Source organism: Pygoscelis adeliae, unplaced genomic scaffold (genome assembly GCF_000699105.1).
Source record: "Pygoscelis adeliae isolate BGI_AS28 unplaced genomic scaffold, ASM69910v1 Scaffold69, whole genome shotgun sequence".
NCBI lineage: Eukaryota > Metazoa > Chordata > Aves > Sphenisciformes > Spheniscidae > Pygoscelis > Pygoscelis adeliae.
Genome location: NW_008825619.1, coordinates 6210446 through 6228242, shown reverse-complemented (window position 1 = coordinate 6228242; position 17797 = coordinate 6210446). Strand labels below are relative to the sequence as shown.

The following is a 17797-nucleotide window of genomic DNA, read 5'->3' as shown; positions in this document are numbered from 1 at the left end:
CCCGGGCGGGCCTCAGGGCGCTGGGGCGCGGCGGGGGGGTTTACTCCCCCCGGGTAACTCTGGAATCCCTGGGGACGGAGCCGGGCCGTGGGACTCCGTGGGACTGTTCCACGCCCGCTGTGTGCGAGGGAGGACAGTGCCCGCCGCCTACCACCCTTCCCCTTTCTGCTGCCTGTTTGTGGGGCCCCCGGAGAGAGGCAGATGAGATTCCTGGGAGACGGGTACACCACGTTACTTCATGGGATCGTTGCCGTCCAAGTCACCGGGAGGGCTGTCAGGGGTGAAACCATCAGTCAGTTGTAGAGTTCAGAGTTTTTAGGTAGTAGGAACTAGATGCGCTTCCGGGAGATGTTCCACTTTCTAAGGATATTTCCCCCCCTATTTAAGTATAAACGTGCATACCTAAGAAAGTGTTTATCTCTTTTTAGCCTATGGTAAATATGAATAGGAAGCATGTCGGCTGATTTTTAGGAGCATTTTCAGATGGACAAAGAGTTTGTAGATAAACTCATCAGTAAAGCATGTCTATCTTTTTTTGTAAGGAACGCTATATTGAAGAATGTCTGGAAGTTTCTACTTTGTGATAGTTGGTCATCATGATAATCCCATATTTGAAATGGAATTTCTGCCTCCTGGAAAAGTAGAGTCCAAGGTGTGTTTTTTCCCCTGTAATACTCCTATGATGTAATTATGGTGCATTTTCTTTAGTAATTTTACAGTGTATTAGAAGCGTGACCAGCATGTTGTTAAAAGTGTTACTAGTATCCACTGTTTTTTTGTTTTTTTTTTTTTACAGAAGCTTTGTCATAGGGAGTAGAACTCTGGAATTCTTGACTCTCTTACGAATTCTTTGCCAGATCATACTAGTTCTTCATAAAACGTGGTTTCCTTAAATGTTTGATGCTGTATGGTGAAGAATATGTTGCTCTTAGTGTGTAGAGCTTTTATAATAACTGTTCATTATCTAATGCTATTTACTGTTACTTTCTATTTTAAGGTATCCGTATACAGTAATAAGGTGAAGTAAGGAACATAAATTTGAAAGCTCTAGTCAGTCCTTTATTTTTTATGCTATAAAGAAATCTTACTTTTTAATCGTATTCAATAGTCATGCTTGCTTTTAAGTAAGAAAGGTTTAAAACTTGTATTGATAAATACGGGTTTGAGAATGAGTAGTCTTACATTTCTTACAATGAGTATTGTTTCCAGTGGGAAAAGAATAAATCTATCCATTGTGATATTACATCAAAGAAAAAATAGACTTCAGAATAAAAGTGTGTGGATCTGTGAGCGTGTCCAAAAATGGAAGTATATGCTGTCACTGATTTGAACAGCATGACGTCATCTGTATTTTGAACTACTGTCCCACAAAAAATCATAAATAAGGCTGGTCGGACTAGACTTGGTGAGTGTGAGGATGTGTCAGATAGTGGAAAAATTCATTTTCTGCGTTCTGCTAATGGAATTAACTTGGCTCGAGTAAGCTTCTTGTCTGACTGAGATTGAAATACTAAATTTTCTCCTAAGAGAGAATCTAAACTTGATGTGCACTGAAGGAGAGCTGGTAGACATTGATATGTTTTGGCAACTGTCGCTTGTTTCTGAGACATGCCATTTAAGAGTGAATGCAGTGCAGATGCACAGCTGCCTGAAGTAAATGGTTTGCATAACATACGTGGTAAATCACCACAAGCTTTTGCCCCTTAAACTTCACTACTTAGTCTCTTCCTCAGTGTGGTTTAACGGAACTTGCAAAGGTGTTAATGCCCTGAGCCAAACTTGATTTGGGGGAAAATAGTGCACTGAGAGGTGTGAGAGTGGCATTGATAGCATCCCTGTATTTTGAGAAACAGTGCAAGACTATTTATGTTTCCAGTCTAATAGAAGCTTACAGTATGGTTTAGTCCCATGTTTCTTCTTGGCAGATTGTCCTCCTGTGTTCTAGTTAGTATACAAAGTAAATGGCTCCTTCCCCACATAACTCCTGTAGCGTTAGGGTCAAGCACTGTGATGCCTCTATGAAGGCCATTTGTGTTTATTATAGGAAGAGGTGCAATTTACATCTGCAAGCATATATTTAATACCAATTCCAGGATGTTTTTCTGCACTAGGCTTAGGAACACCCCCCCCCCCCCAAACAAAAAAACACACCGCGTTTTCTCTGCAAATAACCTGAAAAAACAGAATCTTTAGGTGATGTTATCAGTATATCTGTCCTCTGTATCTCTCTGCTTTCTCCATCTGTCCCTCAACTTTTACACATTGTAACCTATTGTTCAATTCTGCCAAATTTGACAGAGACATTATGGTCCAAAAAATGCTAAATTGCTGTAAATGACACAAAAACAGGTGACTGGAAAGCAGAGAAAAAGACTTTTATCAGGGCCTCTGTTGTGGAATAAGTTTGCAGTGGGAGATTACCCATTGATAGGCAGAAGAATTCACACTTGAATTCACTCCTGAGCTGTAAATATAGGCTTTATTGGTTTTGCTGCTCTCAAGACTGTGTTTGTGATGACCTTTTTATTATGACCTTTTTTCTCCCTTGAAAGCAAGTATCGTGACAATATATACTAGTTTCATTTAATTAAAGGGTGGCACATATGTGGCAGAAAAGAAGGGTATATATAACTTTATGTAACTTGAGCACTAGTTGTTAAGCAGCTTGAGCAAATGATTGTTTGTATTTCACTCCTTTCACTGAATTACTAATCCTTTGTCTTCTGGAAATGTATTAGGATGATCATCGCCATCTCAACCAGTTCATTGCCCATGCTGCTCTTGACCTAGTAGATGAGAACATGTGGCTTTCTAACAACATGTATCTGAAGACTGTGGACAAGTTTAACGAATGGTTTGTTTCTGCTTTTGTCACAGCTGGACATATCCTTCCCAATTCTCTTTCCTCATATTTATATAGGAAAAGCCTTTTGCCAGAAAGGGTTAAGTCAGATGAAATGAGTTTGGAACAGATTTTTCTGGCTATTTACCACTCTTATTGTTAGAGAGTGTCACCAGCTTCAGAATGAAATAAGTTGGGAGGCAGAGCAGTCATGGGACCAACTGGAAAGATGGATTTTTCCTTTTGGAGGAGCTGGAATAGCCTAATGAAATGTGGAGCTCACATGGAATAAAGGAAAGAGGAATGAGAGGGGAATAGTATGAGAGGGTCTGAGCGAGCTTATGTGATTCTCTGTTCCCATCCCTTTGATTGTGCTAGAGAGGAGAAGCAGGGATCAACATGCTTGGTGTCAATCACACCCATCTTGAAAATGTGGTGTCGAGGCTTGATCTTAGGTGCAGATAGTCCTGGAAGTGTTTGTTGTGAAACATTTGTTATACATAGGAAGTAACACTGAATGCCATTTTAACTTCAGGGGTATATGGCAAAGGTGCTGAGAGCATCGTCCACATTCAGAATTGTCTAGCTTTAAAAAGAATAACCTTGAATAGAGAGGTGATTACTTTTATTTTCAGATAGGGGAATTTTAAAATATAAAGGTAATGCTTTCTAAATTTCACCGCTCCAGTTACTTCTTTTAATGCTTCCTCCTATAGTCACTGCTATTTCATGTACAGCTAAACATTTTAAGTATGTGCGGAATTAGGTGTAAATGCTCATCTCAGGATATGTTAAATGTCTCTCTTCTTTGTCGAAGTTAAATTTTCCTTAATTGCTTTACATATGAGATTTATAATGCTTCATGATGTAAGGCAAGAAGACGGAATTAAGAACTTCTTTAATGATGTATATGACTTGTATATAAAGGTAAGAATGCACTTCTTATGGCCTCACTGCAGTACTTTAAGTGTGTTCTGGCATGCCCGTATTAGCATGTTTTCTTGTGGGGGCAGATGTAAGTGGAGAAGCACCCATGCAGGCCACATTAGCCAGAGTTGATAACGTGTGACATGAAGGCTGTATTTTCCAGCAAACGGAATAGGTTTTTCTAAATTGCTATAAACTGTGCTCTTTCAGAATTTATTCTTCATTTCAGTCCAGTGATTTCTGGGCAGTATTGTGTCGTTAACGGTGGTGTAATCGTTAAAGCGAAGGACTGTTCTACAGAAGCCTGGTCGAGGTGCTTCGCTCTCAGAACCAGTAGCCCGTGTTCTCACAGCCTGGCGGTACTTCCACTAGATGGGGCAGTCGCAAGCACTGACTGGGAGATGGCCATCTCGGCCTCCTGCGGGGACTCAAGTGATGCTCATTTCCAGAACAGAAATTTCCACCAGCGTCGTGATGGATTTGTTCTGAGGAGCTGGTACTAAGGGGTGGCTGTGCACATATATGGGGAGAACGCAAGGGCCTGGAAAGCAAGTGACTGTTTAGGAGCTCCGTGCTCTTAAGTGGCGCCAAATAGGCTGAAAGCTAATAGTAGTTGTCATCTGAAGTAACATTTTCCAGTGCTGGACGTTGCGCTTATTGATGAGTTTTTCTTCTTTCCTCAGTTTGCAATGAATCCATTCTATGAACTCAATTCTCCTATTCGATCCAGTGCCTTTGAAAGGAAAGTACAGTTCCTTGGGAAGAAACACCTTTTAAGCTGAATAAATAACTTTCCTGAGTGAGTGCTTTTTCCATACTTCCCTGATTATTTGAGCTGTAGTTCTTCTGGTTAGTTCTCAGCATGTTTGATATTCATCTTTCTGAAGATTGACAAATTGGATGCTGAAGGTTGGGGGTTTTTTTCCCCGATATGGATAAGAACAGCCAAGCTTCTCTGGTTAAAATGTATATCTATCTTAAGAAGTTTCCTTTTATGTGTTATGAAAACTAAATTTAAAAACGTCAGGGGCTGAATAGGTACAAACTGAGACATGTGGGTGTCAACGCGTATGCAAAATGTAAGCCTTTTATACAGGGTGGGAGGAAATCGGATCTAAACACAGACGACCTCTCCGGTCATGTGATTTAATATGAGCAAAAGGCAATTCTTGACTGTTTGGCCTAAGTGGCTAATTCTGTTATAAACCTTTCTGCTTGAAGTCCTTTGCTAGAGAGCTTACTCTGCAGACTAACCAGACTAACTTTATTCTTCGTGGTATTAAATCAGGTCTATATTAATATTGTAATGTGCAATGTATGTATTATAAAGTGCTAAATAAAAAGAAAAGAGGATATGTCAGCAAAGGTTTGTCTTTAGTATTTCAGGAAGTTTTGAGAAAAAAAATTTAAGTTTTAAAGCTTAAAATTGCAAGTTTAAGATGTTCAGTGCAATACATGTTTAGCTGCAGTGTTGCATCAATGAAATGAATTAATAAAGTAGACCAGAACAGCTATGTCTGCCCTGACTTTAATTCTAATTAACACATGGAAAAAAACTAAACTAAATTTACATGCTTAAACCCACTTCTTTCCATTATCTCTGCAAGTGCTGAAATTTTCTTTTTGAAAATATATTTAGACGAGGATCTTTGAACCGTGAAACCTCAACTATTTGTTGAGGTTTCAGAAAGGCATTATTTGGCCGGTCTGGCTACTATTCCGTTGTAAAATGTGGTTAGGGACCCTTTTGCAAAACTTACCATCATTCCAAAACAGTCATTTTTAAATGGGTCATTTGGCATATACGTACCGAATATTTTGGTTGGTTTCACAATGTTTTAAGTAGTCTGTTTCCTTTTGCAGCAAATCTGTATAAGCTATTTTCTCTGACATTTTCATTAAATGTCTGAAAAGTAATTCCCAAAGGAAGTGGCATGCTGTTCTAGGAAGTACATTTTGCATAGTCTGTATAATTAAAGGGACCACATGTATATGTGCTTTAAATGTATAGTCAGTCATTATTTCCTTGTAATTTACACTTACTGCTAACCTGTCACTGTAAAATATTCCATGAGAAAAAGAACAGGATATAAAGGTTGCAATATTTACCTTAAATAAAACGTGGAATGATGCAGTATGGATGCCTGTTGAGTATACTTGAAATGATTTAGAAGAAAACTAGATGATCGTGGTAAGGCTACCTTTATTGGCAGGGTGGCACATGAAGATGGGAATACTTGTCTTTGCGGAATTATTTCATAACAACTGCCTTGTACAGCATTTTGATAATGTCATGCAATCTTATGTAAACCAGCGGAGGTTGTTGGTTTTGGTTTTTTGCTTTATACATGAAAGCAACAGAAACACACCTGAGGTAAAGCATTCTTGTTCGTATAAGGAGCCATTAAGTTGGAGCAGTTCTGCTTTCTGCCTCCTCCCCAGTAGCGCGGTGGTTGGAAAAATACTAACAGTTAAGATTCACCAAGGAAATACTTATGTTAAATAATCATATACATGGCAGTAAGAAGTTTTGGCAAAGATAAAAGATTAGTGCTGAGTTTCCATCACGTTTAGAAACTTTTTTTTTTTTTATAATTGTCATCTTTTCTGCCAGCGCACACTAGGAAGCTATGTAAAATAGAACCATTTTCTCTCTTGCCTGATCTCGGAAGGCAGTTAGCTAAATGGTGCCTGTTCTCATGCCCCCCATGCATCTTTCCCCTTTTCTTCTGAATATAGGAATTGTAAAGGGGAAATGCAGTCATCTCATAGGTCCATCTAGGCTTTATGAAAACAGACTGTTACTGGCCACAGGAAAGGGAGAACTATATGCTAACTCATTACATTAATCATTATAGAGTTTGCAGTGAGGAACATTGTCTTATGACAGAATTCTGAAGGACCTAATACTTGAGGTACAGGAATACTTGAAATAAATCAGTGAATTGAAACATAAGCCACAATTACCTCCATATTGAATGACAGATACTAAGCTTTCAAAAAGTACAGAAATGCGTATTTGTTATTAAGCATTATGAAGATTTTTTTTTTTGGTACTTATCATCTACATCTGCTTTTCATAGGACTTTTGCTTCTTTCAAGTACTCGATAGTCTCCCTCTCAGGCCAAATCCTGACCTCAACATAATTCCTTTACTGTCTTATTTACTATAGCATGTAACACCCCCCTTTACCTTCACTAGCCACTTTTGTGATTAGTGTACAGTTGTGGTACAGCAGCTCCCAGGGCACGAGTAATACACTTCTACTGTATTAAGTTTTATTTAACCTACTTCTCAGATGGAGGCTTGGTAACCATGATGTTACGTGGAAAGGCGACAGATGGGAAAAAAAACACAGATGGACTCTTAGGCACAAGAAAGACCACAATGGTTCTCATCCTTAATTGTTTCCTTTTAGCAATCTTGTTTGAATCACATCTACAGTACTCCAGTCACGGTAACTTCATCTCCTGTTTTGATTCAACCTTACCTTTGCTAAAAGGAACATTAAAGGAAGCTTTAAGTAGCAAGGTAGTAGTGTTTTACAACAACTTCATGTCACTAGCTTAGTAGCCCCCAGCGCAAGCAATTTAAGAGGAATTTAGCGAAGATTTTCTTCACAGATCTTTTTATCCATTGCCTAGAAATTAAACGTAACAGAAGTAGCAGCTCAACCTATATTTAGCTGTTAGGTGACTGCAGCTTAAAACACAGTTCTATTGCTGTATATGCAGGACTGTAAGAATGAATCAGAATATACAAAAGGTGAAAAGATGTCAGTTTTAAGCAGGAGCAGCAGATCTATGGAGTAAAGTTGTCCTGGACAGGTTTAAGCAAGAATACAGTACTTTCAGAAAAATGTATTAAGAGCGACAAGAAGGGTTTGTTTTGCAAGCTTTACTTCCAAGTAATTACACCTGGTACAGAGTGAGCAGATACGTTCAGAGAAAACTCTTGCTGTTACTGTACTCTCCAGAAAGGCTTTTCTATTGGAACAAAAGAGTTGTTGTACAGAAAGCAGAGTCTGTGTAGTTTAGTGAGTAACATGGCCTGTACTATAGGCCTCACACTTCCTTTTGAAGTCCACAATGTGTGTACGTGCATGCCTGTTAGCATCAGATTACACATTGAAGCAATAGTGCACTATCAAGTTTGCTATTACAAGGACAGTGGGTACTCTGAGAGCCAACATTCAACAACTTCTCATACAAGTATTCTACCATTTAACTGCAGTGGAGAGCCTCAAATACTCCTTCTGTGGTTTCATCTGCGTTACTGAAGAAAGACTGTTCATTAAATATAGAATTTGCTTCCGTTCATCATCGTGTAATGACTACAGTAATATAAAAGACATTGTCTTAAATTTGTAAGTCCATATCCTAAAATAGCAAATTAAATAAGGATCAAATTCAGCTCAAACACTAGCTGTAGGTATTTACTTATATTAGGGCTGAAAGCTGTCACAATCTACTGCAAGTCAAGAGCTTCCTGAGTTCTCCACGTATTGCCAACCCTTAGTTTCACAGTGCAGAGATTACTGGTAAACACATTCATAGCTCAGGTTAACAGGAACAAGAAGTTTGGAACTTTAAGGCTGTATGCTAAAAGTTCTCCTACAAGTTTGTCATAATGTGGATCCCTTCAAGTGCTATTAAAGCTGACTGGATAAAGCACATCTTTTTCAGAACTAAAAATGGTTATACTTCAGTTACTCAGATTTTTTTTTACCTGATTGATCAGAAACATGCTAGAATGGGACTTAAGGCAAAGACATGTATTAACTTAAAAAATCATCAGTATCTTGCATTAAACTGCTGGAAAAACTAGTACAGTATTAGAATAGTAAGTTAAAGGAAAATGGACATTAAATATGTAGGAGATTTATTTCCTACTTAAAAACCTACACAAATTATAGCAACATCAGGCAATTAGAGAAGACCTGAAGGTAACTTATATTAACCTATAATAAACACATTAGAGATGAAGTACCACTCACAACAAAAGGAATGTAGTGAGACTGAAGTTTAATATCTAGCATTGTTAAGAAACTGACTTCTAGTGAAACAAAAATGGAATGCTGATTTCATAAAAATATACACATATAAAAGTATCTTTGTGTCTGAATTCCAGAACAGTTTCTCCAAAGTAGTGCTTCTAGAACTTTCAAGTTTTAATTATATTCAAAGTATTTATCATTTTAATAAAGTTGGCAAATTACATTCTTATATTGATGTTTTTACTTGACACCTTCCTAAACAGAAAGTGTCACTAATTCAGTAATGAGTCACTCATGAATGGAATTTTTTCTTTTGCTCCCCCAAGAAAGCAGCAGAATATTACAATTCTAATATTAGAGTGAAACCCATTTGTTATTTTATCTACTACACCTTCCCCATCCTTTTATAGAGCAAGCTAGTCAAAAGTAATTTGGCCAAAAAAAAAATTTAAGTCAACAACAAGATGAACTGGGTTTTGGTTTCCGATGAAGGTTTACTGTATCTGTTTGAATAAAGTGATCTGATCTATCTTCAGAGGCTAGAACTCTTCTAACTGCTTCTTCAAAGGCTGCTGCGACATTAGTGGCATCTTTTGCACTGGTTTCAAAATAGGGATGGTTGCCATTATTCCTGCACCAGTCTTGGGCTTCTTCTGTAGACACTTGCCTTTCATCGATATCAACTTTGTTACCCAGTATCACAAACGGAAAACTTTCAGGCTCCTTGACATCTGCATAATAAATGAATTCTTTCTTCCAGTTGCTTAAGTTTTGGAAGCTTTGAGAGTCATCCACGCTAAAGGTTAGCAGGCAACAGTCAGAACCTCTATAGAAAGGAGTCCGCAAGCTCCTGAAACGTTCCTGACCTGCTGTGTCCCATATCTGCATTGTAACAAAATGTCCATCAACTTCCAGCTCTTTATTTAAGAATTCCACACCTATTGTATGAAACAGCTGTGCATCGAACTTGTTGGTGACGTATCTGTTCATAAGGGAACTCTTCCCAACTCCACCGTCTCCTAGCAGTATTACTTTAAGGAGCGATGATTTTGCTGCCATTGTTACGGGAATAGATCCTCCTGGTTTCCTAGACCTGTAAAGATTAAGAAAATCATTAAAAAGGAAAGGGTTGCAAGCAGAAAATTTTACACACGTAAATATCTAGAAAGTGTTAAAGTCCACCAACATCAAGTTCCACGTACAAAACCAGGAGGACTATGCTAAACAGGTGAAGCGTAGATACTCATAGTAAGAATACCCACTCAAGAATACCACGTGTTTAAGAGGCGTCTCTGCCACAGACTGCAGTCTGTACGGCAGTCTAAGCAGTACACTGCATGAATTACTGGTCTGTCACTTAAAACCCCCAAACCCTCCAACGTTTGTGCAGAAGAGGCATTGCATCACATTCAACGAGGGCAACAATTCACTTATGTTGACTGAAAAAGATCCATGGAAGAAAGCGGAGCGAGATGATTTTATAGAGCACGTGCCTTGAACTTGTCACTTCAGTGCTGTATTTCATTAGCAAAGTTATTTTTTAACATGCAAAAGCGAAGAGGAAACTTTAGGAGTAAAGCAGGACGCTATCTGTTATACTGGAAAAACTGCTGCGCTTCACCCAAAATTGCAACCAGACAAGGAATTTTAAATCAACTCACAGGGAACGCAGTTACCGACAGAACAAATGCAAATGCTGTAATTTTATGTCAAAATTCAGGTGACTAGGTATTGGTACACAAACATGCAGTATTTTCGGTTTACTCCTTGAAGAACAGCCGTGATGAATGGAATACTATTACAACTACTACAAAAGCAAACTCACTGTTGCTACTTCAAATGGTACTCAAGATGCCAAATACCGAGGCCAAGCCTACGCTGACAGTTCAGTTAGTAGGTGTCAACTTCCCATAGTAAAACTGTCAAAAAGCCTGGAAGTGCTAGTGAAGGGCCTGGCTGCCAGCACAGGGATGGTGAATTAGTGGCACCAATGAAGCTTTTTTACTGTCGGATTTTAAAGGATTATTATTTTTTTAAAGCAGCTAGCTCATTAGTGTTTTGTGCCAGCCCAAGGTTGGCCCTCATTACAGTAGTGTCATCTAATACTGTAAAAAAGTGTTTTAACTGCTTGGGGGTAAAGTTTCATTTTAAAGAGCCCAAACTTAAGTTTCTGTATGAGGGAAAACTGCTGTTCCTATGTACCTACCCATTACTAAAAGAGCTCAAAGAAATTCATCCAAGTTAGGCTTCTCTGAAAATAGCGTCTATTTAAAATGGAAATGGGTCATAAGTTGCCTAGTCCGTCTCCTTCTCTGAAGGAAGGAATGCAGTCTTGCTAGTTGTAATTAGCGTTACTGGCATATACATCACCCACAGAGTATGGTTATGGAATTAATACCTGATACAAGCTGGCGTGAGAGTCGTATGACTCTGCTGCCTTAGAATCAAGGCCTACATTAGAAGCGAGAAATTTCTGGATTTTTTGTGTCTTTAACTTTCCATCTTTGAATGTTTATTTGTTTGTTAGACACAATCTACAGCTGAAGCCTCAACACAAAGAAATTTCAAAATATAAGGACCAGTGGCTGCTTCCATTAAAAAATTGTTCAGAGCAAGTGATTTTATTCATCCATACTGTGTAATTAAAAACAATGTTTATAAATCCTTAATATTTCTAAGGGTTTGCATCACAACAATGTTAAAACTGCTTAAGAGCTACAAGTGGATTGTTCATTTACCTTCCACAGAGCTATGGGATAATTGCTATGCCTCAGGATATGAACATGTACTTTTTTACGTACGTGGAAACCCTTATCAGAGTCACCAGCCTAATTGCACGATTTCCACATTCACGCTGAAATATTTAAAATGGTCCTACTATTAGTTAATGAATAAGTTATTCGAGCTACACCATTAGATAGTAACATCTTCTTAATAAATAATGCATTCATGAGAACAGAGGGTACTGAATGTTTCTCTGTTCTTCCACTTCAGTGTAGGAACAAGTTACAATTTATTTTTTTTTGTCCTACTGAAATCCCAAGTTCCCTAGAAGACAATGTGAATAAAAAACTGACTTATGTAGTTCCGACTAGTACTATGCACCTGTTTCTTTAGCCTCTGCAGTTTGAAGAACTGCAGTTATTATCATGAAATTTTCCATGAAGCCACATTTTAAACAAAATACAAGTAAGGAAACTGCTAACAGTATCTAGTACTTTTGTGCATCCAGAACCTGAGAATTTGCACAATTTCAACTACATGAACCATTACAGTAAGGTCTAGGAGACTGATGACCATAAAAATACTTTCACTGGGCGGACAATTATACATCAGCCACAAACCATTAAAAGCGCCTTTTCAACTAGAACCAAACTGTTCCTTCTACACAAAGGCTACGGAAGCAATCTTCCCAGGACTGATAAGCAAGTATCTCAACGTGACGTTGCAGGCAACGTCACTCTTCAGGACATTCAGCTTCCACGGTAGAAGCTGTCATGCTTAGCTAGCAGTTAATGTTTTTGTAAAGTTTTTAATCCAAAATAAATAGGATATATGTTAAGTCATTTAAGTACATACTTACAAGCTGGATCTGAAAGAGCAAAGAAGCACATTTAAAGGCATTAAGAAGCATTTTTGTTTGGAAGCAGCAAAGACTTTATACAGTTACAGTTTTTTTGACTATATAAGAGACTCAATCAGTGGGGCTGCAGATATGTGATTTAGAGTATCTGCAGAACCAGGATGGTAATTTTCAGCACAGTAGGCTGCTGCATTTTTTCCACTTACACTTCTTTAAATAAATTAAGATTTTTAAAAAGCTCAATTTTTGTAATTTTTTTTTCATACAGTTATGAAGCCTTAATACTCCAACAAATAAAGTAACAATAAAATCCTTAAGATGCCTGGAGAATTAATGTTATTTCTCCTATTACATACTTCGAACTTATCTGTATAATGTGCTTTTTGACAATGTTTTTGGAAGGAACAGTCAACATCCAAATTCTGAACATTTATTACCTTAATAGTTCAGTTTAAATCATCATTCAGCATCTGAAAACAAAACAAAACCTTAATTTCCAATGTGCATCTGATTGTTTTAACCAACATCAGGAACTACAAAACACCACAGAACTACAGATAACTGCTTATTCCAGTTATTTCTTACGTTAAATTAATTATGCAGCACAGTAAGAGTAGTCTCAACCTAGTACATAGAGGAGTCTATAAGGAGAAGATTTTTCCCTCATGTTCTTCTATTATTTCAATATTCAAAGAAACTCAGAGCAAATAAAAAGCAGCCCCACTCTGGCCCATTTTGATAACCATCTCTGAATTGCCTCTGCCAACTTATAAGGACTCAAACTCTTAAGACCACTGACTTCAATATTCCTGTTAAAAGCAGGGAACAGTTTCTACTAAGTGCCATTTCTAACATGATCATATACCATAATATAAATAGTAATTTAATTGTCACCTCCCAGAATCTCCCATTTAAACAGCGCGCTGAATTACAAGTCTGAAACATTTCCATTAGCAGTCCAAACATTTGCTGGCAAGACTAAAAACAACATGCTAAGCAACTAAAAAAAAAAGGTGTGCATTACAAAATCTTTGATTCCCAGCCCCTCAAAGCTTAGAGAAACACCACTGCCTTGTCCAATCTATGCAGCTAGATTTCTTAATTCCATGACTGTCAGCTTCATAGCTGCCTTTTTATTTTGAGTGCAATCACCTCTTCTAACACTTAGCTACTGATGCAGCACTCAAAGAAAAGCAAGATTCTTGGTCTAGAAAACCATAGCAGAAACACACAAACTCAGTCTAGGAATTTGTCTTGTTTTACTATAAAAATAATAGATAAAAATAATTTAATAGATTAAGGAGGACCTGCTTATACCAGAGTACTGAAGGCTGAAGAGAGGTGCTGAAATCACATTATGTCTATGGAAAAATACTGTTAACCAACATGGTAATTGCATTGTATCTATGACGTCAGCAAGCACACTTAAACTATTAAGCAAACCAAGTCAGTCGGACCAATTTATAGTTTCACTTTTACCATACTGATAGCAGGCACAGCAGCACACCATAAAAAAAACCCCCAGCCACATAGAAACTGAAATCTCACCTCTACCCCACCCTTTTTAATTAAAGACACCAAAACCTGGAACTGTTGCAATAGCACCACTGCACTCCCTCTAGTATTCTTGAAGAAACAGATATAAGGGACACTTCAAATTTCCAGACTATCGTTTCTACATTTGTACCTACTTTCTAACTTGGAAACAGGCAAGAAAATTTTTTTTCTAACACCGTTTTCAGCCAGCGGTCACTGATGAACCACCCGCTATACAAAATCAAGACTAAACCCAAATGTTTCCTTGAAGATGTGTGGTACACTGTTCTTTAGTTAAAGTTGTTGAAGAGCACCCATTTGACTTGGAGAAGGAAAAAAATCCAAGGTAAGGCAGACTCAAGTTCGTTCCAACTAATCACGTTTATTTACAGCCTAATCTGCTTTCAGCCAAGACTTCTTAAAAAAAGGGCCATCTTTGTTAAAGATTTAAGAAAAAATAACACTCAAAGTTACTTGACAAGCAGAATTAGCTGTTCCATAGCTAGCATAACAATAACACTGACCATGTTTTGTAACTTCCTATCCTCAAATTTACACATATACAACACACCCGTTTCAGCTTTGAAGCTTATTCACAATTCTTTGCTAAGCCGTCTTACTTTGTTAAACCACAGGTATCGGACATTAATAGTTTAAGAAGGCACACAAACACTTCAAGTATTTTGTCCGACAAAACCACTCGCCTTTCAGTAACATTATGTAAACTTACTCCCTCATTAGTAATTTTTTTTTCTTAACACTAACAAAGCATTTGACAGTATCTACCAGGCTAGCATAGAAAAAAGTTGTTTCTGTGGTTTGTTAATTGCAGTGGCTCATCAAAAAATGACATAAATTGCTTCTCTGGGAAGCGTCTGAAAAAAAGTCCCAAGAACTATCAGAGTCGCAGCAGCAGGGGCAGAATCCAGAACTATGTAAAGTAGTTTTCAACACATACACTTACTGTTTGTGGAGTTTTTACATCTCTCAGCCCTCAATCACTACAGAGTAGTTAGACTTGTCACCTTTCTCCCTTTTCTCTGCTTAGCCAATTCTTGTTCTTGTATGGTTTACACCTTGGCCAATTAAGTGGCACAAGAATGATTTTTTTAGTGCATAAGAGGCCACAAGCCTGCTTGACCTTGAAACATTTTGCTCCCAATTCAAAGGGAAACACAGAGATATGTAGTCAAGATGTTACACGCTTTGTACTTCTGAATGCATTACAAGCTCGAACATTAATCAGCCTCCAAACTGACCTTCCTCTCACAAGATACCGATGTAAGAGCTGTGGATCAGGAACACCCCTTTACCGACAGCCACTCGTCAGCTGCCTAGTTCTCTGGAAGCCTGGGAGCCCTTCAATCATATGGCTCGACCTACTGAGATGCTAATCACCTTGCAAGTGTTCCTTCCTTTATCTCTGATTTCACCATTGCACTGTGAAGGTAGTTTGTGTTTTCTGTTGGATAGATCTTTAATAATTTGATGACAGGTTATCTAAAAATTGCCTCTAATTGTAAGCAGCCTAGACAGGCTTTATCTAACACCAGAGTATCACTAGATAATATTCATAATAATTTGTAATATGAACACAACCCAAACTGAACTGACATACAGCTGTTGCCACTCATTTTAAGACCAAAAAGTTATATTTTGGGATTTCTTTATAAGGTTATTTTTAACTCCTACATAGTTCAGTGCTCTACTTCAAACAGTTGCCTGGCATGACTCAGGACTATGAAAGAAGCAGCAGCAGCCAAGGGAAGGAATCCTTAAGTTCGCATAACCCCTGGATCATGAAATCATCCCAGTACCTACTGCCAGAATCACTTCATTTATTCTAACTTACATCTAGCCACAAATTCAATCCGCAAAACCTGTCAGGAGAAATACCTACATTTATACCTCTGCTAGCTTTATCTTGCAGAGACCTGGCCTTTACTTTCCATCTTGTGCCCCCACATTCAAGTAGAATGAGCAGACTTACTTATTCTGATTTAATCGGAGTTGACATTTCTCAGCAGCTCACAGTTGAGCATCTTCCAACTTAAATATTCTATTACTTTCAGCCAACTGCAAAACACCCTTAGGTGCTGCTGCTCTTGGTCCAACATTTCTAACAATTCATGAGTTAAGTGACATTCTCCTTGCAACCTACTTCTCTGTTACTGCTTCCACTCTTTCAATAACTTATCAAGCAATTATTTCTGCTCATATGTGCTCATCTTTCTCCCTCACATTAGCTTCCCTTTTTCGCCAAGGAATCGTAGCAACAGCAGCCTCTATTGCCCAGGCTACATTTGTGCATTCATATTCTTCCCAATGTAACTATGTGACCAAGCCCATCCCTAAGGGATTAAGTGGGTTACACTGTACCAGGCCAACATACTGTCTACTCTACCGAGAATGAACACAAAAACAAAACACCAAAGAGAATGAACGCTATTAAAAAAACCTTAAGGAATTCTTACAAGCCTTTTTGCTGGGAAGTTTTTATTCATCATAAAACATTTATGTAAAATTCCAGTCCTAAGAAGCTGAAAGATGTTTCTCACGATTTATTACTAAATTGACACAAAATAAAATACAGCTTGAAATCCAAATACCTCATTTGACCCTCTCCAATTTTTTTCACCTATTTTCAACTTAAGGAAACTGATGGTTTGAGCACTCAAAAGCAAAACAAGGACTGCTAAAGCCTTTTTTTTTTTTTTTTAAGTACACACTCCCCATTTCTAACTTAACAGAAAAGGCTTTACTGAAATTAAGGCACCAAACAGAGCTCCATACAACCTGAAAGAAGACAGAGAAAAATAACAGTTCATTAGAAATTCCACATTGATACTGAAACACAGATGTAGTTGTACCATCCTTTGGTTAGGTTTCTCTAGAAATAAAAGTGCCAGGAAAAAAAAGGGTTGGATTTCTTTTGGGTATATCTGAGAAATAGCTCTCCCTCCACAGTCTGCCATTACAGCTTGTTACCTTACAAGCTACTAAAAAGCCACAAAAATATCCCCCAAAATACCCAACCACACATAATCACCCTTGCTCTAAAAAAAGCAAGCACTGACAATTTCAGTGTTGTACAACACTTTAAAAGTAAAGACAAATAAAAAACACATGCTCATTTAGCAGAGCTGTAAATTAATGTGGACAAGAAGGAAAGAAAGAAAACAACACGTAGGGTGGCAGACTACATGACAGAGATCTGCAGACAAGCAAGCGTTTTAATTCCAAAACAAAATTTAGCCAAGGAGTTCCCTACTTGCCTACCCCACCCAAGTTAATAAAATTAAGTGCTCTCCGTGTATCCAGTTATATGTAACCTTGCTAGAAAAGCCACTAATACAGGTTTTTAAAACTAGTTTTCTTGCACTATTCTGTTATTCGTTCAATTATTTTGCAGAAGTTACATTTAACATGGAATACTTACACTGAAACTGCTCATTAACCACTCAGACGTAAGTCATTCAACAATCTTAACCTAACCTTTTTGGTTCTCCCGCCACCACCGCATCTAAGTTTGCATAGCCATCTGCCACGATTAGAAAAGCAACTGGCCGTTGCAGAGAAGAGCTAAATCAAGTCACTTGTTCAAAAAAGAAGAACCAAAAACTACATTGCTCAGGGTCCCCTTGGGAACACAGAAGTCCTTCAGCAGACAGCAACAGGAAAAGGCGATAAAGAGACCGGTTTTTTTTTTTCCCCCGGTTTGAAAGGTGTCGAGGGGACAGGTACGAAACCGAGTTTCACCCGAACAGATCAGAGATCTTTATTAGTGCCGAGGAAGCACTGTGGAGCCGGAGACTGATCATGCGCCGGCTGGGAACCCCCTGGCAGGAGCCGTTTCCCGAAGGAGCCGCCGCCTGCCCCGGAGTCACGGGATCCCCGATCACGCCACACTTT

At 38.3% G+C, this 17797-nt stretch overlaps 2 protein-coding genes across 6 annotated transcripts; one reads left to right on the top strand and one right to left on the bottom strand.

The window, feature by feature from the left end:
* Positions 1 to 541: 541 nt before the first annotated feature.
* On the top strand, positions 542 to 16951 carry TRAPPC2 (trafficking protein particle complex 2). 3 transcript variants are annotated; one of them, XM_009333404.1, is made up of 5 exons: positions 548 to 652; positions 2739 to 2883; positions 3684 to 3769; positions 4453 to 4568; positions 15158 to 16951. In XM_009333404.1, exons 1-4 carry the CDS (start codon positions 560 to 562, stop codon positions 4549 to 4551), a joined length of 423 nt encoding a protein of 140 aa, XP_009331679.1. In that variant the 5' UTR covers positions 548 to 559; the 3' UTR covers positions 4552 to 4568; positions 15158 to 16951. The 3 variants fall into 3 exon arrangements, with proteins under 3 accessions (XP_009331677.1, XP_009331679.1, XP_009331680.1); XM_009333405.1 differs by lacking the exon at positions 15158 to 16951 and adding an exon at positions 9527 to 9599; XM_009333402.1 differs by lacking the exon at positions 15158 to 16951 and having other exon boundaries at positions 542 to 652; positions 4453 to 5905.
* Positions 8778 to 14912, bottom strand: RAB9A (RAB9A, member RAS oncogene family). Of its 3 annotated transcripts, none has more exons than XM_009333406.1 (2): positions 14844 to 14912; positions 8778 to 9859 (listed from the first exon to the last, which is right to left on the bottom strand). In XM_009333406.1, the coding sequence occupies exon 2, from the start codon at positions 9823 to 9825 to the stop codon at positions 9220 to 9222; it is 606 nt and encodes a 201-aa protein (XP_009331681.1). In that variant the 5' UTR covers positions 9826 to 9859; positions 14844 to 14912; the 3' UTR covers positions 8778 to 9219. The 3 variants fall into 3 exon arrangements, with proteins under 3 accessions (XP_009331681.1, XP_009331682.1, XP_009331683.1); XM_009333407.1 differs by having other exon boundaries at positions 14850 to 14912; XM_009333408.1 differs by lacking the exon at positions 14844 to 14912 and adding an exon at positions 12787 to 13606.
* Positions 16952 to 17797: the final 846 nt, after the last annotated feature.